The sequence below is a fragment of the Schistocerca piceifrons genome, chromosome 2 (assembly GCF_021461385.2).
Source record: "Schistocerca piceifrons isolate TAMUIC-IGC-003096 chromosome 2, iqSchPice1.1, whole genome shotgun sequence".
Lineage (NCBI taxonomy): Eukaryota > Metazoa > Arthropoda > Insecta > Orthoptera > Acrididae > Schistocerca > Schistocerca piceifrons.
The window spans coordinates 242,070,912-242,096,700 of NC_060139.1; the positions used below are offsets into that span (position 1 = coordinate 242,070,912).

The 25,789-nt window shown below is 41.3% G+C and overlaps 1 protein-coding gene across 1 annotated transcript in view; it reads left to right on the top strand.

Moving 5' to 3' along the window:
• The window catches only part of LOC124777891 (juvenile hormone acid O-methyltransferase-like), a 55,119-nt gene that overhangs the window by 8,776 nt on the left and 20,554 nt on the right, over positions 1-25,789 (top strand). Inside the window, exons 4-5 of the mRNA XM_047253436.1 lie at positions 1,628-1,760; positions 17,925-18,072. Of these exons, the coding sequence (XP_047109392.1) occupies positions 1,628-1,760; positions 17,925-18,072 (281 nt within the window). The remainder of the gene's footprint in view (positions 1-1,627; positions 1,761-17,924; positions 18,073-25,789) is intronic.

Below are 25,789 nucleotides of genomic sequence, written 5' to 3' on the forward strand. Positions count from 1 at the left end.
AATACGCTGAAGTAATGTTTTACATCTCGTATGACTGCATTTTTTTCGCGTACTGCACCCAGATATGGTATTCTAAAAGAAATAGAGCGTTTCTTTGCCTTCTCGGGTGGTGTTTTGCTTTGCCCTTCACCGAGCTGCCCTAACTCACACCGGAAAGACACTGCCACCTTATACTTTCCACATAGTAACTTGCGTACTGCCGCGACGTGTTAGAAGTGATGATATTTTATTGCCAATCCAGCCCCTTTTTGAAAACTTTTAGCGTCCGCTCATTATAAAATGTTTTCTTTTTTCTTTTTAGATGAAGACAAATTTTAAAGGATGTAGCACACCCCTGGTCTCCCGTTAGAACCGAAATTTTTTTTTTACCAGGAGAGGACTTGGCAGATGTTCGACAAGTCAACTGGAAGAAAAATAAAAGCTGCAAAGGCGTACTGTTTACTGAATATGTTCCTTCTCGATATGCATAAAAAACAATGAAAGTTCATGATTCGCTACAGGTTGTTCTGCAAGGCATCTTTGAACGAGAGACTACGGGGAGAGTAGTATAGATTTAGAAGCTGTAAAATTACTTTGGAGGAAATAAACCCCTCTGGTCTCTACGAGACATGAAAAAAATCTCATTCACGCTTTCAACTCAACGGAGAAAGAAGGAAAGGACACTATAGATGGGTACAGGGGAGAAGCTGCTGGTTTCATTAAAAACAAAACGGCATATCCCGTTGTGGCTACTCCCCCACATCCCCCCGCCGTCCACAGTATCGGCATCTATTCGAGCTATGTGATATAGCAGAAGAAAATGAAGACAACATGGTCGTTATGAAATAATATTAGGAAAGTTGTTGGACGCGAAAACGTATCCCTTTCATCGTGCCAGAATGAGAATTTCAAAGAAATCACAATTGAATGCAATGATAGTAAAAAAAATGCCGTCGATAGCGCCTTAGCTGCAAAATTCAGCAGAAGGGTCCTTCCCTGTCCCTAAGAGTCCGTTAGAAGAACATGTCGCTTTAATTCCAGGCTATGTACAACAATAGTATATTCGTAAGATAAATTTAAAAACTCTTTCATTAATCAGTTGGAGGATAGACATCTTAATTTTTTAGAAAAACTGTTCTTTGCCCCTAAAAGGTTGTAATTTTACAATTAGTCTATAATTTAATGCAACATTTGAAGCCACAGGAACAAAAAAGCTGTAGTCAGTAATTTTTTTATGGAATTAATGAAGTGCAATTCTGAATTTTCACCAAGGTGTGCTCAATCTGCTGGTTTTCAAATAGCACAAGATATCAACAGAGAGCAAGGAATGATTACATTGAAGACCTATAACTACACTGAATTTACCGTTACATGTAATTTCATTTTTGTGCTCACATTTACAATGTTATCGTTCTCATAATGTGTTCGGCGTTGTGAACAGCAAGTTCAAGCCTGTTAATTTAACTTCGTTTGCATAATGTGAAATTAAAATCACCTTATTTTGTGTGGGGTTTTAGTATTAGTGTTGTAAATTTTCACCACAAAATAGTTTTGTTGTAATTCGTTCATTTGATTCTTACAAAAAATCAAAAAGTCTTATGTGTCCTCCACTAGGGCAACGCCTCCTAAGACATTAATATTTTCACAGGCGCGCTGTCCAGAACATTCAAAAGCTGTTGGTGCCTGGAGGAGAGGCTGTCTTCAGCATAATAGCTAACATGGTGTTTTACACAGCGTTTGAAGAAATGGCGAAAGACTCGCGTTGGGCGCGGTACATGCAGGTAACCCTTAGGCCTACCCGATATTCTCCTAAATCTTAGAAATACTTGGGAAATTATGTTTAATAATTCTAAAAATGCCCTACCTCAGGAGAAGTCAACCTGTTTAGCCTGCCACCCACTTTTGTTTCTGTGTTAGTTGTAAAATTTTCTAACCGTCCACCGATTACACAGTAAATATGATTTATGAAGTAGGGATAAGTTTACTTTAGAAAATTTATAAAGCCGAGCTACATCAAGTTAAAACACACAATAGTCAGTCCCTTATTGTCAACCCCCTGCTGCGATCATCAACAGGAGTCTTCTGGTGTCCCGTGGTTAATGGACAGGGCTAATTATAGGGCAGAGAGAGGCATCCGAGCACTCAGTCTTGCCGAGTTTCATGTACGATAAGAACCGGAAGATGCGGTATTACCGGTCAAGCTGATAACAATAAATTATACTGCACTATCCCTTGGAATATGGCTGAACTGGAATGCAATCACACTACTGTCTATGGCTCTACGTTGTCCAGGTGTCTGATTGCATCAGCCGGATCTTGTTCAATTGATAATTCACATGAACGCAGTTCCCTCGAACTGTACAAACAAATAAGTTACAATAAATTTTGAGGCCAATGCAAAGAGTTTGCAATAAATTTAAAAAATTTATTTCAGCAGATTCCATAAACACTTTTCCTGGTGCCTTTTGTCCGCCTCAACTGGTATTTAAAGCAAAATCGTGCACCAGATGTGCTTAAAAGGAAATGTGAAAGTCCATAGATCGTCTCGTGTACCTCCATACAACGTAGGTAACAATGTAAAATTTCTAACTTGTGAGCGCTGATGCGCCAAGTAAGTCACAGTTCGAATGATACGAGGGCTTGTAGAAAAGCGATATCTCCGAATTTTTAATTCTGTTCTCTATACTGGTAGAGGTACTAAAGGTCTGGCTTATTTCTCAGTCGACTGACGTAAGATGGTTTCGAATTGTAGCGTGTTAAATAGCGGTATGTACCGCAACTATGTCGGTGCGTAAGAAACAATGTGTTGTAATGGAGTGTCTAACCGCAGACAACGTGCATCCAATTGAAATCCATAGAAGAATGAAAGCTATGTGTGGTGATGATTGTATCGACATCACTAATGTCCGACGCTGGGCTGTTCGTGCTCTTAATGAAGGGAGTAAAAATCGTCGAAGGAGACCAAGAGATGAATACAGTAAGTAGATTCAGGACCATGTAGTCTGCAGTATTTATTTGGGTATGAAGAGACTTGCACAGTGTAGAATAGCGTGGAGAGCTGCATCAAAGCAGTCTTCGGACAGAAGGCCACAATAACAACAACCTCATTGTGAGTGACAGAGCACAATCTCTTTCCAAAGCTTAAAGAACAGCTTAGAAGACTTCGCTTTAATAGCGATGAAGCAGTGTAATTAGAGGTAAGGTTTTGGTTCCGTCAGAAAGTCAAATATTCTACAATGGCTGATCAACAAACCGGCCTCTAGCTGGGGGAATGTCTTCGTCACCAAGGTGGCTGCGTTGAGAAATAAGTCTATAGACATGAAAAATAATGAAGTAGATATTAATAAAGCTTGTTTAATTTAAAAAGTTTTGCGATTTTTCGAATTAAAAAAGTTCGGAGTCATTCAAGTTCAGCACATCCTCGCAAATACGATTCTCGACTGAACTCAAGCCACAAACCTAGCGGGTATCCCGGGAGCAGTGATCAGTATTGAGGAATATGACAGGAACGATCATTCGAAGCAACAATGCCCAGTAAACATTGACTGTAAAATTCATGATTAATGAGCCTTGAGCACCTGTTCATCATCGATACTGTGAAACCAATCGCACATCGACAACGACCATATACTCTGCAACTTACGCAGAATCGTCACTGGAGAGTGGGACAAACTGGACCAGGGCTGGCTTGATAATCTCATCGAAGATACATAAGCAAAGGTTTAAAGTCTGAACATATTAACGTTGGCCCAGGAATGCTGTGAAAAACCTCTAGTGGGAAGCAGAGGATTTTGTCCTTACACAAATGTCTGTGTGTTTGATTTGCTGATCTGAACACATCCCAAATGAAAACAATCGCATGATTGAAGCCAATTTTTGTTTTCTGCCCAGTGAATTTCCAAATGAAAGGGCGATGCACAACATTTGTTGTTGCGTGTATTTTTTGAGGAAATAAATGCAGATGTCTCGAAGTGTTTGGGTGACGATTTGCCTATTCTTTCATTTCTCCAGAGAGTGGAGAATTCAGCATACGTCCTATGTCCAGAACATCTGCTATGAATTTCGCCTTGATCATTAATAATAAATTTTATCATCATTGCTTTTTCTCAATTCTATTACAGTATGTAGATTTTATTTTAATAAAACGGATTGCTCTTCATAACCTCACTTCGAGAGCCAAACTGCTGAGCAGACAGCTCTCACAACGCAAGCACTTTCGGCGCTGAGGTGTCATCAAGAGAAACCACTCGTGACAGACGAGACTTGTTACGTTGGTACAACGCCAGAGGTCCTGCAGTAGACTCACTTGTCACGAGTAGTCAATGGAGACAACAAAATCGTTCACGTGAAAGGGGCTTTAGACACAATCTGCCGAGACTTTCCAAAATAACCAGTTCTTAGCAGCCGAATCTGCACTAGTATATCATTACGATTTCTACAGGGTGAGAATTATAGAACTATTTGAATAAAACGTAAATTAGTTACAAACTACGGCGTGCACACAATTTATTCAACATATGAACGTCACTACAAATATTCGGATTTAGATTACGACATGTTCGATATTGCAGCCGTCATTGGCGATGGTGTGGCGCAGACGAATAACGAAATTCTGCATGACCCGCTTAAGTGTCGGAACAGCGATGCTGTCGATGACCTCCTGAATGGCTGTTTGCAGCTCAGAGATGGTTTTGGGGTTATTGCTGCAAACGTGTCATTAATATAGCCCCACAAAAAGATGTCGCATGTGTTCCGATCCAAAGGATATGGCGGCCAGTTGAGGCCCATGCAGTGGCTTCTGAGTACCTGTGAGCCATAATGTGTGTCCCCAAAGTGCTCTTCCAGAACATCAAACACTCTCTTGTTTCGATGGGGTCGAGCTCCGTCTCTCACGAACCATATCTTGTCGAAATGAGGGTCACTTTGTATAATGGAGATGGAATCATCTTCCAAAACTGTCACGTGCCGTTCGGTAGTCACCGTGGCATCAAGCATCAACGAATATCGAACCGACAATCCGTGACCGGACATTGCCCACCACGTGCTGAGAGCGAAGAGACTTCTCGATCGCGAAATGCGGATTATCAGTCCCCCAAACGCGTTTATTTTGGTTACTGACGAACCCATCCAAATGACGGTGGGCTTCGTTGCTAAGCCAAACAACAATGCGCATGCTAATTCCCATCATGCTACGCAGCCAACAGTGCAGTAACAGTGCGGTCTGAACTTCATAACGCAAATCATTCAGAGAAGCTATGACGATTTTATTTCATGTAGTTCAATATTTGCCCCCCCCCCCCCCCCCTGTATATCACTAAGGTCAGCTAAATTCTAATGCGCGCTTTTGCGCTGATTAATTCAAGGCGTTACAATAAGATGTGAATGAAGTGTTTCTCACTCTGGACATTTCCACACTATCACAAGTAGACATAATTTAACTTTGTTTATTTGAACAAGTAAACTTAGAACACAAACAGTCACTATTTCTGAAGCAGCGCAACAGAAGAAAATAAACGTTTTCCAACGATTCTTTTTAGTATGTGAAGGAAAGTTTCATCACAAATAACTGTTCTTAAACGAAACCGGTATAGATTCTTGAGAGCTTAGATTACGTTCTCGCGAGCAATGAAAAGTCTGTCTTAGAAAACAAAGTACGTCTGCAAAGTTGTATCTCACGGGCAGTACGACTTGTCCACGGCGCGGAACACAAAGGCTCAGAGCGCAGGTCGCGGGCGACGTCCCATCTGAGGCTGTGTCCAAATAGTGGTGGTACTTGAGTCGCTGGCTGGCGAAGACAGAACTTTCTCTAGCCGGCTCCGTGCTGGGAGAAATACTCGCGAGGCGGAAGTTATTAATTTCCCTATTGGCTTGCGAAGCTGCAGCGAATGCAGCTAGAGATACGTGTCTGGAGTGACGCCTGTTCTGCGCCCTCTAGCTGCTTACCGGGAGACCCTCTGTGGAATGAGCAAGATACGGCGGGAACCAGCATGACCGCAGGTGTTGGACTGACGATAACCCGCTGAACAGAGATGCCTTGCGGGTTGGCGGTGTCGCAGGCGACTCTGAGATAGACACCAGTTTACACGAAAGTTCTCCCTTAAATAATAACAAATATAACTAGAATGACAGCACAGTATCACTAAATTATTGAAACTGCCTAAAAATACTACTAGGCAACCAAGAGGCGTATCATTCCAATGGCAAATTACGTCCTTTTCTGCTAGCACAGACTTCTTGTAACGAATGCATCTGATTCCTTGATTTTTATATTATCGTGTTTCGTTAACAAGCTTTCCAAGATTTATGCGTTACCATTTTCTTCGCCTCAATGAATCTCTTTTAATTTTATGTGCTACTGATACAATTATAATGAAATATTCAGCGTTTCGAGCTCTTTAAGAGGATATATTATGCTTCTCTGACCTTTTATGGTGCAGCAACACAAACACAAAAGTAAATCGTTTCGAATACAAGCAACGCACGTAATCAGATGACCAGTACATGGACGCACCAGCCACGCGTAAGTCTGACATTTCCGCGACGCTACCTATACCTGTCCATCGCGAGGTGACTTTTCTCTGCAGTGACAGCTTTAAGCGACTGTGCCACGCCCCCTCTACTACCAAGGGCGCCATGTTCGTTTCGGTCAGACGCTGCCGACTCATCGCTACTCGGGACAGCTTTTCGTGTGGCAGAGAATCCGTAACGTGTGCTACAACACTGCCTATCCTTTGCCATGCTTTGTGCAGTTTCTTGCAAAGTATGTGTGTATATGTCATGTAATCTCACAATTTCGCTTATTATCGAAAGAACTATCACTTAGGATATAATGTGATATTTGACATGACATCAGAATTGAATTCAAGATGGCGATCCAAGATGGTGGACCTGGGAATACGAACACACTTCCTAGGTCACTTTTCTTAACTTGAAAGTGGCGGGAAATAAAAAAAAAATCATTCCTTGCAAATGAGAAAAGTAAACATAATTTAAATGTACCCAACGAGGGTACAGAGATTGAAATAAATATTGATGACTTCATCCAAACTATGCACAATTTTTGGTGAACTTAAGAACTGTTATAGCTAATCCAGATGAATCAGGATTGTATTATCCAACTTATGATGGAAAATCCAATAATAATGTAACAAAACTGTTTCGTTAAGTGACTGTAAAGGAAAGAAATAACATTTTATCTAGAATCGCACATTCTTTGATATTTACTATTAAAGACAGTCTTGATCACGATTTATTTATCAAGGTGACCGGTTCCGACCACAACTGTGGTCATCTTCTGACGTACAGGATGTATACAAAGCTTTAATTAGAGGGCTACATACATTAAAGAAGATACATAAAGTTATGAAGCTATAAAAAGATGAATTACTATTGAGTAGGATCCTCTTTCTGTTGGAGAATCAATACTGGAGAAACCAGTGCACGTCTTACGATACATAATGGAGGCTCCACTGACTTCAGACTGCATGATGTCATTACTAACCACTGAGTTATAAGTCGAATTACAATTTAAAATTTCTTAGTTAAAAGAACATTGTCAAGAACTAAAAATAAATACACACTAAAATTAGCTTATTAAACAGCTATTGTCAATTAAGAAGTGTTAAAAATATTTAACCATGTAGGAAAAATGAACTTCGGTTTGGCTGTACATGGGTTGCCCTCTCAAGGCCTGTTAGTGAACCATTTGGAACCACTGGTTGCCATGGTGAAGTTGGACGCCGTTGCAAAGATGAGGCAGCAGGCTTCTTTCCACTGATAGTTGTTGTAAAGTCGATAGTCGAACTAGTGGTTGCCATAGTGAGGACAAACGCCAGTGCAAAGATGTGGCAGCAGGCTTCTCTCCAACAAAATTGTTGTGAAAGTGGAATGGTGCGTCAGACGATGTATTATTGAGCAGCAACATGTCTTTATTGAAACGATTTTCAATGTGTAAGCTGCAATAATCTGTAGCTTATATGTATACTACATGCTGCACAGATACAATATGAAGTAGTTGTCCATATATATGAAATATTGTCTATGAAGTTGGTATGTAAATTACATGTGACAATTTTTAAAGGCATTGCTATTCCTCAAGTTATATTCCAGTCTTATAAGCAAATAAAAATAATGAAAAAGGGAGGAAAATTATAAAATTATGAGCCATAGTGTCAAAAATAAAATGATGTGAATTAGCAATATGCAGTCTAAAAGCATATAAGCAAAAATTCTAAAACAGATAGTCAGTCATAAAATAATATTTGGTGAATAAAATTACAATGTAAAGATAAAATATTTCCTAAAAGTCTTAATAATTTTTTAAAAAAAATTTAAAAAACAAAGGACAGAAGAGTAAACATTCTAAAGAAGATCATCGAAAAGCTCAAAGAAATGTTAATCTTTGAACTGAAGTTGTTCGTTTAAAACATATAATGGATTACTTTTGTGAAGTGAAAAGATTTCAATTTCTTCTCAGGTATTTAGCAGTGGTCCTTTTGGCACAGTATGTAATATTTTCAAAGTGTTAGAAATGCAACCCTCTGAATTATTGTAACCATCAAGATGTTGACCAAATATTGATTTGGTACATGCAGTACCAGTAGTATGTTCTTTGAAGCGTGTTACAAAGTTACGGCCAGTTTGGCCAATATACTGTTTCTCACAGTCATTACATGTTATTTTGTAAACGCCTGACTTTTGGTATATATTTGAGTCTCCAATTGTGTGTTTCAGTTTCACCTGTAGGGGGTTATTAGTTTTAAACGCTATTGTCACGATTGTGTTCTTAAATAATTTATTTATTTTATCTGAAATAGGTCCCATGTATGCCTTTTTGTAAATCTCTTCTTGGAATTTGTAACAGCATCATTTGTTTCTTGTAATTTTTGATATAACAGATCAATACCTGATGGGAATTATAATTGTTAGCAACTGCTATCTGTTTTGATGTATCAATCTCCTTCTGGATTGCATCATGTTGGAGAGGAAATTTCTGTATCCTACGTATCATAGTTTTAAAAAAATACCATTTTGTATCTTGATGGATGGCATGATTTAGCACTTATTATTACATCGGTTGATGCGGGTTTTCTATAAATAGAAATATTATGTTTTCCATTCATATTTGTAATTGTGAGGTCCACCAAATAATACTATTGTTACTTTCGTGTTCTACTGTAAATACAAGTTTTGGATGTAAATTATTTGAGTTGTTAGCGAAAGCATCAGTTTCTTCCTATAATTTAACTCCACAATTGAGCAATGCAAATATTAAACGTGTGATTGCTGACGTAAAGATTGCTGCAAAACATGCACAATTTACTAAGTCTGAAATATGTGACATTGCACGTAAAACTAAAAATGTCATTACTAATGAAAAAGATAAAAACAGACATAATAATGAATAAAAACTCGTACAACAAATCAACCAGAAGTTAATAACTAATAAAGCTCTTGCAATCAAGGCAGATAAAGGAAATACTCTTGTCATTGTTAGTGAACATGATTATGTTTCTAAGACTTTACATCTTTTTAATGCTAATGGAACAGTTGAAGTTAATAAAGACCTGACTTCAAGATTTCAAACAAAAATTAAAAAGCTTATTGATGATAGTGACTCTTTACTTTCACCTAAAGATAAAATAACACTTAAAGTTGTGAAACTCACTTTACCTAAGTTGAGATCACAAATCAAATTACACAAACCAATTTACCAATTCGTCCAATTGTTAATAATACCAACAGTCCCTCTTATCACCTGAACAAAAAGCTTAATCAAATCTTAAAATCCTTCTACATTTATGAAGAAAATTATAGTATTAAAAACAGTTTTGAATTAACTAAGTTAATTTATGATGTGCATATGCCAAAAAACGCAAGGTTCACATTGTTGGACATTACAAATATTTACACGAATATACCTATTCAAGAGACTATCTCTATTATTGATGATAACATATCACAAAATCATGAGCCCTGAAGAAATAGTAGAATTCATCAAACTGTTAAGAATTACTCTAGATTTTAATTAATTTTCATTTAATAATAAAATATACATACAGGAAGATGGACTTGCAATGGGGAATTCCCTGGCAAGCACTATAGCAGATATCTTCGTCAATTATGTTGAAATTCAGTTTTTAAAAAATAATCCAGAAATAGCAAATAAAATTATATACTACAAAGGATATGTTGACGACACACTGCTATTATGTAATGGCTCTAAGGAAGAAATTGATGCTTTAGCTAACAACTCAAATAATTTACATCCAAAACTAGTATTTACAGTAGAATACGAAAGTAACAATAGTATTAATTTGCTGGACCTCACAATTACAAATAAGAATGGAAAACATAATATTTCTATTTATAGAAAACCCACATCAACCGACATAATAATAAATGCTAAGTCATGCCATCCATCAAGATACAAAATGGCATTTTTTAAAACGATGATACATAGGACACTGAAATTTCCTCTCCAACATGATGTAATCCAGAAGGAAATTGATACATCAAAACAGATAGCAATTGCTAACAATTATAATTCCCATCAGGTATTGATCTGTTATATCAAAAATTACAAGAAACAAATGATGCTGTTACAAATTCCAAGAAGAGATTTACAAAAAGACATACATGGGACCTATTTCAGATAAAATAAATAAATTATTTAAGAACACAATCGTGACAATAGCATTTAAAACTAATAACCCCCTACAGATGAAACTGAAACACACAATTGGAGACTCAAATATATACCAAAAGTCAGGCGTTTACAAAATAACATGTAATGACTGTGAGAAACAGTATATTGGCCAAACTGGCCATAGCTTTTTAACACGTTTCAAAGGACATACTACTGGTACTGCATGTACCAAATCAATATTTGGTCAACATCTTGATGGTTACAATAATTCAGAGGGTTGCATTTCTAACACTTTGAAAATATTACATACTGTGCCAAAAGGACCACTGCTAAATACCTGAGAAGAAATTGAAATCTTTTCACTTTACAAAAGTAATCCATTATATGTTTTAAACGAACAACTTCAGTTCAAAGATAAACATTTCTTTGAGCTTTTCGATGATCTTCTTTAGAATGTTTACTCTTCTATACTTTGTTTTTTTTTAATTTTTAAAAAAATTATTAAGACTTTTAGGAAATTGGTGTACCAACTATTAAATATGAACCAACTTACGAGTTAGAACAACGAGAAAATATTCTGAAAAAATCGAAATTTAAGATATCTTTTTATGATGTACAACTGCAGAAGTAGCAGGATTGAGTAGTAAGAAAAATTTCGAACTAGATATCACATAACTGCAGAATTTATGGCATATTTCGAATTTATTACATTTCAGACAAATTGTAAAAATAATCAGTTACTTTGCTCTTCGTTATTCGACCACGTTAAATGGAACAAATGAAATTTTACCACAGGAAATCTGGAATATTAACCCACCAAATAATATTCTCAAAGCATACAATCAATTTCTCGATTTTAAATGAGTTACACTACTTATATCAGATGCTGACATAATTCTACGTAATTTCATAACGAACTATCCTATCTATGTGATTAATGTGACGTGCAGAAATAGTATTGTAAGTTCAAAGGAAAGGACTAGGAATCTTTGTGTGGAACTTTTAATGAACAAATCCCTTCAGATACTTCAACGTATGTTGGAATGTATAGTAAGAAAAATTTAACTTACAATGCTTCACACAGAATATTTACTGAAAGTTTTTAACTATATAAATGAATAAAAAATTAGAAAAAGTTAAAGAAATTTTAACATCATGTTTTCATTTCATTTTAAAATATTTTCAGGAAGATAAAGAAAACAAAACTGAAAAATTTAGTATGTTAATTAGAAAATGGTTGCTCATTGTATTTCTTGTGTATAGCTCCTTTTATGTAGATTATATTAGTATTTTGAATTTTTAAAATCAATTAAGATTTGCGTGAGATCGATGGCTAAAGGACAAGTCTGCTTCAGCTGAACTACCAGTTTGCAACTCGTATTTTATCCGGTGGCAGGTGGCCTCTAGATAAAGATAATACTGACCTAGAGCAACAATTTCCGTCAGTGAGAGAAAGGTTGCGCACTGAGTGAACTTACGTAAACATTCTTTTCCTCTATTTGTGGTATGACTTACGTGAAACATTCTCTCGCGCCAATCTAAGGCAATTCAAAACTTCTTTCAGAGACGGCGCTGATGGACGATCTATTGAAAATAATAGCGGTACATGTTTTACTTTAAACATAAATTAATTGTTTTTAAAGTTGTCTTCAGTATTCATACTATCATTTACATGTTATTCACATTTCTTCACTTCAAATAAAACACGAAAATGTGAAGAAAATAACTTATTTACATCCAAATTAACTGATGGAAGTAGTGCTTGTAGAATGTACTTTGTCACTTGAATACCTAACATATATACCATTTTAGAGGATATTTACTGTGTCAAAGCTCTAAACCAAGTATGAAGATTGAAGGATTTTGACCATTATCTCATGAAATCATCAAAGTGTCAGTGGTTAGAGAAGAACTAGCTATTTGACAAAACTTTTTCTATTCTCGCTTCTGTACGATCTATCACCAAGTAAAGGGCAAGTTTAAGACCCATCCTAGGGAGTGGGTGGTGTGTTTCATCCCGAAATAATGGAGCCCTCTGTTATCTCAGAAGCAAGATGCACTGACGTACGGGAGGTCAGAGCCCGGAATCTCGGTTTATAGGACTAACACAGTGGAAGGTGTTCGCTAGCGAACGTTTTGCACTTTTTAGGAATGAAGCTAATTTTGTCGTATTAAATTTCATAATCTTGAAATGGACAATATCAAACAGCTAAAGCAGTGTGGTGACTGCCTAGAAAAAAGAATATTAATGAATTTCATAAAGATAAGTAACGAAAAGATGGATTTGTAAAGAAAGTGCATCGAGACATCAGAAAATTAAAGATACATGTGAATTTGGTAGAACTGTTGGTAAAACAAGAACACTAAAAAATCAAGTACAATCGACAGTTCATAAAAATCGTATGGCTGCTCAAGAAGAAAGAATTAGGAAAATTTTGAGCAAAGGATAGATTTCTTATATTCACCATAATTCATTACGTTTTATTTTCTTACGTTCACTTTTTATAAAGAAATATTAAATTTTATTTTCTTACATTTACGTTTTATATGAAATATTAAATTTTATTTCCTTGCTTTCACCTTTTGTATGAAAAAATAATAATTTGAAAATTATTGAACGTGATACGAAAAAATGTTCAGATTTATTAACTTTTCTAAGTAATTTAAAAGAAATTAAGTGATTTAGACCTGAAAAGTAGATGTTCTGTTAAGTTCTGTGTAAGTTCTAGTGAGCTAGCTCACGAGGAACGAATCAGCTAGTGAGCTAGAACTGAGATATAATCTACCAAAACGTCCTAATCTCATTGTCTATAGAAAATCTGACACCCACGCACATTGAACCACATGTGGAATATTTTTAAGCTACACTGAAGCGCCAAAGAAACTGGGAGAGGTATGAGTATTCAAATACAGAGAAATGTAAACAGGCAAAATACGGCGCAGCGGCCGGGAACGCCTACATAAGACAAAGAGTGTCTGGTGCAGTTGTTAGATCGGTTACTGCTACTACAATGGCAGGTTACAAAGATTTAAGTGAGTTTGAACGTGGTGTTATAGTCAGCCCAGGAGCGATGGGACGCAGCATATCTGCGGTAGCGATAAAGTGGGGATTTTCCCGTATGGCCATCACACATGTGTACCGCGAACATCAGGAATCCAGTAAAACATTAAATCTCCGACATCGCCGCGGCCAGAAAAAGATCCTGCAATAATGGGATCAATGGCGACTGAAGATAATCGTTCAACATGACAGTCTTCCACAAATGTTTGCAGATTTCAATGCTGGGCCATCAGCAAGTGTCAGTATACTAACCATTTTCTCAAGTACCGTTGATGACTGCACAACACAAAGCATTACGCCTTGCCTTGGCCCGACAACACCGAAATTGCACTCTTGATTACTGGTAACATATTGGCTGGTCGGACGAGTCTCGTTTCAGATTGTGTCAAGCGGATGGACGTGTACGGCTATGGAGACAACCTCATGAATTCATGGACTCTGCATGTTAGCTGGGGACCGTTCAAACCGGTGGAGGCTCTGTAATGGTGTTGGGCGTCTGCAGTTGGAATGATACGGGACCCCTGATACGTCTAGATACGACTCTGGCAGGTGACACGTACGTAAGCATCCTGTCTGATCACTTGCATCCATTCATGTCCATTGTGCATTCCGACGGACTTCGGCAACTCCAGCAGGAGTGTTCCACACCCCACACGTCCAGAATTGCTACAGAGTGGCTCCAGGAACACTCTTCTGAATTTAAACACTGACGCTGGCCACCAAACTCCGCGGACATGAACGTTTTGATCATAACTGAGACGCCTTGGAACGTGCTCAGAAGAGATCTCCAACCCCTCGCTCTCATACGGAATTATGGACAGCCCTGCAGGAATCATGGTGTCATCTCCCTCTATTATGGGAATCGATGATGATGCTGACTAGTTGTTCCTGTTATCGACATTGACATTAGCAAGATATATGTCTTACCTTCAAATTTGAAGTCGATAACAAATGACAAAAGAAATATTTTTCTTCGTGTTATATAAGTAAGGATTAATAATTTCGGATTTTTGCTTTAAGTGTACTGTGAAACCTTGGTTCTAAGTCAATGGGAAGTACCCTACAGGTTTTGGTGAGTGAAGTTTCGAGTATCAAAATATGCGATAATCGGCCATTTCTTTTGATAGTATTGACTTAGAAGCTTAAATTTTTACACTGCGAAGGGGCCATAGACCTTGAATATGATACGCCAACCTGTTACAGAGAAAGTTTGTCTTAAGGGACGGACAGACAAACAGACGGATGAAAAATGACCAAAAAATATTTTTTTGTGTTATAGTTTTACATATTAAGCATTTTCGATTTTTTTTGCTTTACAATTGTACTGTGAAACCTTGTTTCTAGCCAAATTTCATGATTCTAGGTCAACGGAAGTGTCCTATAGGTCTTGATGAATGAGTTTTGCGAATATGGAAATATGTGACATACATAGCTGCATCGACTTATAACCTTACAATTTTTTTACCGTTTAGAGACCACAGCCCTCTCTGGCTGCTGAGGCAACACTGGGATAGCTGTGCATAATGGGAGATGGGACTCTGTGGTGTGGGTAATGAGAAGCCTGGGGGCGGGGGGAGGGGGAGGGATAGCAGTGTGGAGTGGAGGACGCTAAAGTGCTACCTGTGGGAGCTCACAGGGACCATGGAGAGCGAGTAGGGCAGCTATGTGCAGCCGGGAGGTTTGACGGAGGGTGGGGTGGGGGGTTAACGGGAAAGGAGACTAATAAAAAGACAGTGGGTACATTGGTGAATAGAGGTCTGTGTAGTGCTGGAATGGGAACAGGCAAGGGGCTAGAGAGTAGGACAAAGACTAACGACATACATAGCCAGGAGGGTTACAGGAACGTAGAATATACTGCAGGGAGAGTTCCCACCTGAGCAGTTCAGAAAAGCAGTTACTGGTGGGAAGGACCGAGGTGGTGCAGGCTGTGAAGCAACCATTGACATGAAGAAAGTTGTGCTGGCAGCATGCTCAGCAATGTGGTGGTCCAGCTGTTTCTTGGCCACAGTTTGTCAGTGGCCGTTCATGCAGACAGACAGCTTGTTAGCAGTCACGCCCACATAAATGCAGCACAGTAATTGCAGCTTAGCTTTTGGATCACTTGACTGGTTTCACAGGTAGCACTGCCTTTGATGGACTAGAGTAGGTGATGGTGGAAGTGTGACGCTACAACGCAGTCCTTGCTATGAATTTTTTCGCTTACTTAACACATGAGCAAATGCCGGGATGGTTCCTTTGAAAGGGCACAACCGATTTCCTTCCCAATCCTTCCCTAACCCGAGCTTGCGCTCCGTCTCTAATGACCTCGTTGTCGACGGGACGTTAAACACTAACCCACATCACCACCACTTAACACATGAAACGGTTTGTATACGATGTATTGTCTAGCGTAAATATGTATTGTAAATACTATGTTTAAATTATGTAATATTTAACACTGGCAAGTCAGGGCATATTTAGTTAACGTTGAAGTCAGAGAGATTGTTTTGTCGTGCCGCTGGGCGCGGGGGCGCACCAGCGGGCAGTAGTATCAGTGACGCCGTGCTCGGCGTAAGATGTACAGTCGAATGCTGCTATTCCTAGCTATGTTACATCTAACGACTAGTGTGTGGATCTAAGTACGACGGGAAAGTAATGGTCGGCATATTTGGAAGCATGGCCGGGCAAGTCATTACGGATTAATGGGCATAGTGCTGAAGAAACGAGGGCTTAAATGTGAAGCGCACTGTGGGCCCAAGTCGCAACAGTAAAAGCCCACTGTCACATTGTGTCGCTGCCGTGGACTTGCGTCGATCCACCGACAACGAGGGAAGTAAGATCTACATAATTTTCGTAGGATTAAATTGTAGAAGGCTTGCCAGTGACTGTGCTTTTCTCCGAAGTTGAACAATTAATAACAAGATTTGTCTAATCGAAGTGTTGCATTCCACCCGACAATAACACCAAGTAGGTTCCTTCCGATCCTTATTTATCTAATTGAGCCGAATGTGTCACGCCATAATCAAGAGAAAATATGTTAATTTTCAAATTATTAGCATACACGGTGAAGAGTAAATTTCAGACTGTTTTGAACGATTGGTTATCATGGTTAATTGTTGCACTTAATAAGCTTATGCGAACCGTAGTAACTTAATAACAGACTGAAGTAATAAAATTGATTATTAAGATTTATTTCCATGCATATTCAGCTTAAGTGGCCGGCCGGTGTGGCCGAGCGGTTCTAGGCGTTTCAGTCTGGAACCGCGCGACCGCCATGGTCGCAGGTTCGAATCCTGCCTCGGGCATGTGTGTGTGTGATGTCCTTAGGTTAGTTAGGTTTAAGTAGTTCATAAGTTCTAGGGGACTGATGACCTCAGATGTTAAGTACCATAGTGCACAGAGCCATTTGAACCATTTTTTCAGCTGAAGTTAGTTCAAGGATATTTCATGAAATTATAAAGCTTATTCCACCTGACAATCGCCCAATTAATGAATTTTTATCATTCAAAACATAGTTAATCAATTATTGGCGATATATTTCATTATCAGTAGATCAAACTGCGCAAAGTACGTAATTTTAAAGACAGAATGACAGTCCATTATTCAAAATCTAGACAGATAATTATCTGTGTTGTCAGCATTGCACTTAACTGACAAATTATGAACAAAATAACTATCAAAATACTTATTGAAAGTTAACCACTAATGTTTAAGTGTAGTTAGATTGTTATGACATTATTTTATATGACTACTGAGCCTGACACAGCACTCACGTAAAAGTTCACGTTCCACCTGCTGCGCTACAAACTGGTAAACTTTATTTTTGACACAATTATTCACGTACTTAACAGTACTGTCGCTCATCAGTTGAGCTGGCGTCCGATTTTTTAATTGCTTTTACAACTTAATCATTTCTTTCGGTAAAATTTCCACTGGCAAAATTTATTTCCAAATTATTTCCATTATTTCATTTACCGATCGTTATTGAATGAAATTACTCATTCAATAATGATCAAGTTATAACGTCTCCTGTTTCCCGTTGAATTATCATTATTTACTTCGGATTCGGATGCCTTATCCCGACATGGGTGAAAGTTCATAAGTCACGGTCATTGTTAACTTGTAATTTCGCAAATCCCGGGAGGCCATGAGGCATAGGGTTGGGAGCAGAATGTAATGTATTTTTTTCTGAAGACAAATCGTTTGCAAGCGTTGTAGTGGAGTGTCGATGTTCACGGATTTTGCCGTTCCTCTCAGGACGTGGAGGAGTTCGTTTCTCCGTACCAGCACAGTGAGGACCCAGTGAGCGACTTCCGCCAGCTGCTGCAGAGCGAGGGCTACCAGGTGCTGCACTGTGACGTAGCGCCGCAGGTGCTCTTCTTCCCGAGTGAGATGCAGCGCAGAGGTGAGCAGCTCCTTTACCTTTAGTGTCAGCCAGTGTCTCAGAAACAACGCTTTACATGTGCCTGGGTGCATCTAACGCCAAAACCTCCAGCTGTCCGACACTCAGACCTGTACCGATCGTTGTATGTCGATAGTGTGTCAACCAAAGCTACGATTTAGTTTGTACTATGTGCTGTCGTCCAGTAGAACGACGTAAACGTTAATTAAAAGCAACATGAGAACTATGGAGCACACAAAAAGCACTACGATCAGTAACTGTCAGGTATAGTTTCCGTGGGGAAGTTGGTAGAGCAATAGATCGTTGTACTAAGCATACTGGGTTTAAAACCCAATGACTGCAATTTTTCTTTACTATATTACGAGTGAAAGTGTTATATGGAACTACGTCATGTTTATAGAACTGTGCACTTGGCAGTCTGTTTTCGCTTCGTTCCATTGAAAGCACGTAGTAAACCTACAGAGTACATTTGCAATTTCACAATATACAACCAGAACAAAAAGGAAGAAACAGTTGCATCACATGTGCAGAAGTAATAATAATAATAATGGTCACAATAATAAAAGTAATAGCCGTAATAATAAAGAGCGTGATCCATTCAGGAATTAAGGCTTCACAGTACTGGCTGCTTAAGAAGAAGTGTATGAAGAAAATTACTTTTGTTCACCAAGCACATTTGATAAGAGCTTACATTTGTGCATCCACCCTGAAGATTGCCGAATGAAAGATTGTGTCTGAAACAGAACTTTGTCGAAGTTTTAAAGCCATTATCCACCGGTGACGGTGAGAATTATGCAAATGTGGAGAACCAAACTGACTGTATGTGACGGGCTGCAGCTTGAGAAGATTTTTCCGTTGTTGCTGACTAATCTCTTCCGAAGAATCTCGAGCACCATCAGACATTTTACGCGTCATATGCTTGTGCACTCTGAAGAAATGAAGATCGGACGGTTGATAAATGAAGGTTGTGTTTGCTGGAATTACGTGAATTGCGATTTTGTTTCCTGGTAGGTTATTTTGTGCGTACTTGTCACGAAGAACACTAATGTCTTCGTGGGGTCCATACGAATCCAGTATTAGCAGAAGTTTCTCCCATATAAATTTCACGCTTAAACACTTAAAAGGATTTTCAATCAGAGGGGTGCTGTGGGGCGACGGGTGGAAGTTATTTGTTTTACAAATGTAATGAAGAATGTAGAAATTATTGCAGTGTTCCCGGCCGTTTTAACCATATGTGGGGCGGCTGGTGGAATTTATGTATATATTTATATATAATGTTTTGTGATGTAGAAACACTGCATTTCCCTGCCGTTTAACCATATGTGGGGCTGCAGGTGGAATTATGTTGTTTAAAATGTTCCTATTATTTATGCTGTCGTTTTGCCGCTCTCAACACTGGGTCTCTAACTACAATTTTGGCAACCAGAATGTGATTAGCAAAACGTGAAGCCTGTAATTAGAATTCCTAGTGCCCACTTCATCTGAGAAATACACTTATAGCTACAGCTTATAGCTCTGAGGAATTAGGAATTTGTCTGGGATTCATAATCAAAAACGATCGTGAAAAAAAAACGTTCTCTATATTCTGAAAGTCACAGATGAAAAAAAAAAAAAGAATCAACACAATCTGACTAACAGAGCAGTTCAGAGTCTAATGCGCTGATGCAACTATAACTGTCCAAATTAAATGTTTAAGTGAATGCTCGCCATAATTTGATGATTAGGTTCATCAAACGCCACGCTAAATAATGGTAGAATGTCTGTCCCGCGGCGGCACGTGAAAATACGACATACAGGTACGCAAACTGAAGATAGATAATTAAAGTCATCCCAGAATTAACACTTCACTCGAAAATGATTTCATGGTTACGCGTATCCCGAGTAACTTAATACGGCATCCGAAGTGGTTTATAGCAATGATACCTACGCGGCGCGACTGCCGACACAGATGGTGTGCTATTCAGCGTCTGGAGAGAACTGGGGCCTTGCTTCTTCGCGTGGATCTGCACGGAGATAACTTGTCCTCCGATGTGTGATGGAGTTCGCAGCAGTTATTGCTTTGCCTCCCATGCATGCCGATGTAATGCGTCTTCACATGTAGGTTGTCTTCTTGAGTGTCTCCTCAGCACAGTTCTGCAGTGAGCTATGCAGCGAGCAGGTGTGGCCAGCGGGTGGTGACGCTGCGCGGCAGTTTGCGGCCCAGCGTCCGGATTTGGGCGTTGTGTGACCGGCCTGCACGTTCGTAAAATGTGCGGGCGGTCGCTGGAAGAGGTCACGGAGCAGAGGTACTTCCACGATGTCGTGAAGATAAGCGGTGGGGAAATCGTAAGGCAGGTGTAAGGCCAGCCGAAGGATGCGATTCTGCAGTGTCTCCAGCTTCTTCAGGTTCGTGTCGGCGGCGTTCCCCCAGACGACGGCGGCGTATTGGAGTACAGGGCGGAGCAGCGCCTTGTAGAGAGTGATGCCCAGCCGCGGTGGTAGTTGGGAACCGGGTTTCAGCACCGGGTACAGGATGCGGAGCCTGTTCCGCACTTTGGTCTTCACTTCGCGGATGTGCGGAACCCACGTGAGTCGGCGGTCGATGGTGACGCCGAGGTAACGCGCCGTTGGACGCCACGGGACAGGGCTGCAACCGACCGTGAGTGGCTGCAGACCTGCAGGAACGAGTCGCCTGGTGACGATCAGGAACTGCGTCTTGGTCCCATTGAATTGTAGACGCCACTTGACGGCCCAGGCTGCCAGGGTGTCAACGGCGAGCTGCAGACGTCGGCGCATGACGGCGGCAATGAGGCTCCTCGTATATAGAGCCGTGTCATCCGCGTACAGGGCGAGCCGCACACGGTCGATCTTCGGCGCATCAGAAGTGTACAGCGAGTACAGGAGTGGCCCCAACACCGAGCCCTGTGGCACACCGGCATTGATGTGGCGGACAGAGGACAAGCCATGCGCGGCCCGCACATGGAAGGTCCTATCGGCAAGATAGGAACGGATGGGGCGGACATGCGACGTCGGGACCCTAAGTTCAAAAAGTTTGAATAAGAGGCCGCAGTGCCACACACTGTCGAAAGCACGCGACACGTCCAGGAACACCGCGCCGAAGAACTCGCGATCCTCGAGGGCAACGAACGCATCTTCCACTAGCCGAAGGAGTAGGTGAACTGCCGAGTGGCCCCTGCGAAAGCCGAACTGCTCGTCGGGCAGGAGGCCTTCCTCGTCAACGTGGCGCTGCAGCCGCCTGATGTACACCCTTTCAAAGACCTTGGAGACGGCCGGCAGTAAACTAATAGGTCTGTAGTTCGCAGGCTGACGCAGATCCTTCCCCATCTTCGGAATCGCCACGATCTCTGCGTGCTTCCAGGACTGAGGAAAACTGCAGGACCGGAGGATTACATTAAAGACGTCGGCAACTTCTGGAGTAGGGCGTTGGAAACTTCGTCTGGGCCCGCATCTTTCCTGGGGTTCAGGGCACGCAGGATGGACGACACCTCCTCCGCCGTCGACTCTCCAATGACGTCATCGTCATCGCGTGCCTCCAAGTAGCGTGGGAGCCGGTCAGCAACCAGGTCGTCGTGGACAGCGTCGGTGGGGTCTTCGATCGGCGGAAACGCAGCCTCAAAGACGTCTGCGAGGGCATCAGCCTTCGAAGCTGGTTCGCAGACAGCCTGACCATGGACCAGCAGCGGAGGGATACGTTGCGTGCGGCGTAGGAAACGCTTCGTCGTCTGCCAGGCCGTGCCGTCGTCAAGACAGAGGGTGGCGACCTTGTTATTCCAGTCGCAATTGCGATGGTTGTCAATGGCAGCCCGAATGTCCCGACGCATCCTGTTGAGGAGGCGCTTGGTGTCGGCAGTTCTTGTCCTCTGCCACTCCCGGTATACCCGGTTCCTCGCAGTGATGGCCGCAAGGATGTCCGGCGGCAGCTGTCGGGAGTAGTCAGGCGGATTGCGAGGTCGGGGCGGCGTTGCTATATTGGCAGCGTCGATCGTGGTGGCCGCGAAGTGCAGAAGTGCTGCGATCGCTCCAGCTTTCGCAGGGGGCGGCGCGGCGGCGAGTGAGTCCGTCACGGCTGCTTGAAACCTGTCCCAGTCGATGCCAGCGAGATGTCTCTCCTGGCCTGTTGGAGGGCGTCTAGGTCGATATCAAAAACCACTGGGACATGATCAGAAGACAGTGCCGTCCTCGTCGTGGCGGTGATCCGATGAGGGATGCCCTTGACGACCGCTATGTCGATGACATCCGGGAGGCCACGGGTAGGGAAGATTGTCGGATCGTACGGCCCCACCACAAGCGCATGGTGACGTTCCACTACCCGGAGCAGGCAGCGGCCACCGGCATTGGTGATCCTGGAGTTCCAGGAGACATGTTTACTATTGAAGTCTCCGGCGACGAACACCTGCCCCCTCAAGGAGAGCAGAGCATCGATGTCAGCAGGGTCCAGTGGACGAGACGGCGGTCGATAGGCAGCGACGAACGTGATGGCGCCCGCCGAGGTGTGAACGACGACACCAGTGACCTCCAGCGTTGCCAGTGGCGGAAGTTGTATCACATGGTGACGAATGCCATTGCGGACGTAAACGGCTGTCCCACCACCCGCCGTCAGTCGATCGGTGCGATAGCTGGAGTAGTTGGCCGCCCTGACGTCGACCCCAGGCTTCAGGTGGGACGCCTGATCAAATCGGCTCTCCCAACTAGCCGCTGGGCTAGTAAAGCACCACTTTAAGTTACTGAATAAATCATAGTTTCTTTTGCTGATGGCAGATGAAGCTCTCAATTTAAATGCGCATTCAGCACACAGATAAGTAATCATAATAACAGTCTGACGTGGCTAAGTAAAATATTTTGGGCGAGAGAATTAATTTAATTACATTACACACAGTAGACGAGCTGTGAACTTGCCCTTTGGAGATACGCTATCACTATAGTTTTATAGTTATTCAATTGAAACTTCTAACATCCTTATGATTATAGCGGATCTCACTTCTACTTAAATTTAAAAATCCTAGCCTTATTTATTCGCCTACTTAATCAATCTTGCTTCCTTATTTTTTAAGACAAAAACCAGAAATCATGAATTTCCACTAAAATTTTAATTTGTGAAATCCAAAGTACTGTTTCTATTAAACTGTTATGAAAAAGGAATCTAAATATAAATTTTTAAATCTCTAGCTCTTTTCTGTTGCGCCAATGATTTTTACAGAAAAACATCCAAATTTCGAAAATGGTTAAAGTTATTGAACTGACATTCAACACATATTGATTTAGTATTACTCCTGACATGCTAGAACCGTTTCAGGTTATTTACTTGATTTTTAAAGTATTGCGCAACATTTATGGTGTCAGATCCAGTTACAGCGGACTGGCTGGCACGCAATGGAAAGACTGAGTAGGCTGCTTCCCTACAGTGCGATCCCGGGACCTATGGTAAGACGACCTCACACTATACCAACACACCCCGAGATCCACAAAACAATCGCTCACAGATACGCTTTTCCAGTGCTCCGTAGTGTTACTTTTAATTACCGTTTACGCATCTTCCACCAGATGACAGCACGTAGCTCGAACTAAATCGGTGTTTTGGTTGATGCTCTATCGACATACAATATGTGGTACCGATCTAAGTGTGTGACATCTTGGAGGTTTAGGTGAAAGCAGCAAAAGTTTGCCCAAACTATAAATCAAATGCCTTTACAGACCCCCTGTCTCTCTAGTCTACATCTACATCTATACTCCGCGAGCCACCTTACGGTGTGTGGCGGAGGGTACTTATTGTACCACTATCTGATCCCCCCTTCCCTGTTCCATTCACGAATTGTGCGTGGGAAGAACGACAGCTTGTAAGTCTCCGTATTTGCTCTAATTTCTCGGATCTTTTCGTTGTGATCATTACGCGAGATAAATGTGGGCGGTAGTAATATGTTGCCCATCTCTTCCCGGAATGTGCTCTCTCGTAATTTCGATAATAAACCTCTCCGTATTGCGTAACGCCTTTCTTGAAATGTCCGCCACTGGAGCTTGTTCAGCATCTCCGTAACGCTCTCGCGCTGACTAAATGTCCCCATGACGAATCGCGCTGCTTTTCGCTGGATCATGTCTATCTCTTCTATTAATCCAACCTGGTAAGGGTCCCATACTGATGAGCAATACTCAAGAATCGGACGAACAAGCGTTTTGTAAGCTACTTCTTTCGCCGATGAGTCACATTTTCTTAGAATTCTTCCTATGAATCTCAACCTGGCGCCTGCTTTTCCCACTATTTGTTTTATGTGATCATTCCACTTCAGATCGCTCCGGATAGTAACTCCTAAGTATTTTACGGTCGTTACCGCTTCCAATGATTTACCACCTATGGCATAATCGTACTGGAATGGATTTCTGCCCCTATGTATGCGCATTATATTACATTTATCTACGTTTAGGGAAAGCTGCCAGCTGTCGCACCATGCATTAATCCTCTGCAGGTCCTCCTGGAGTACGTACGAGTCTTCTGATGTTGCTACTTTCTTGTAGACAACCGTGTCATCTGCAAATAGCCTCACGGAGCTACCGATGTTGTCAACTAAGTCATTTATGTATATTGTAAACAATAAAGGTCCTATCACGCTTCCCTGCGGTACTCCCGAAATTACCTCTACATCTGCAGATTTTGAACCGTTAAGAATGACATGTTGTGTTCTTTCTTCTAGGAAATCCTGAATCCAATCACAAACCTGGTCCGATATTCCGTAAGCTCGTATCTAGTGTGCATTCCTTGCTCAGTATGTGTGCAGGTTAAGCATTAGAATGTTATTCCTGATGAACCCCTCGATGTGATGCTATAACTACCCGGACTTGGTAGACTGGCCTCAGGGAATATGAAGATACTTGCCTTCCAGCTGCTGTGGAGAAATTTTCTCTCGCAGCAAGATTGTCCTCAGTTGAGGTGGAGATGAGGTGTCCTCAGGGTTCTGTGGAGAAAATTATTCTCGCATCAGTTCCGGACAATGTCTCGTCAGCCCGGCAGTGTTGTTGGTGGCCCAGTTCCAGGACGAGCTGGTTGCAGGTTTGACCCAACTTCTCGTAGAACGAGCCATAGGAGCAGATGTGGAGAGTGTTTCATAGTGTCGTTGTTGGTTGGTTTTCTTGTCATAGGGAGAGACTACAATTTAAATTAGATATTGAGTGCCAGTTGTCCTTCCTCCATTAGGGGTAAACAACATAACTCACAGAGAGGAATGGTGTGATTGTGGGAGGGGGGGGGATAAGATTTAATGTCTGCAGAATTAAAGTCTGCTGCAAGTCAAGACACAGTTATCAAAACACAAGGTCATTTAAACATTGTTGTCGGCATCGTGTTGTCGTTGTGCCTTCTCGGGGATTCTGACCTACGCGTACTGTAGCCTATAGCAGACTGACTGCCTTACCTATTTCATTTTTGGATGTGCTGGTTCTTGTTGTTCTCTTCGCGTAGGTCATCTTGTTGCACCTCTTGCTTGTTTTTCTTGCTGTTGCTGCGTGTGGTGCTCGTAAATAATGAACCAGAAGGTCCGACCGCCTCGTAGTCGTTCGCCGGTGCACCTGGTTGCTCAGGCTACTGACGAGACAGTTTTCCGAGTTACGCGCTAACGCGCAAAATTTCCTCGCAAATTGCCCGAACCGATCTCTTAGCATCGGAATTCAGGCAATCATGTGAAGCTGTCCGTCAGTATTTATTAGTTCAGACATTTAGGACAATATTCAACAA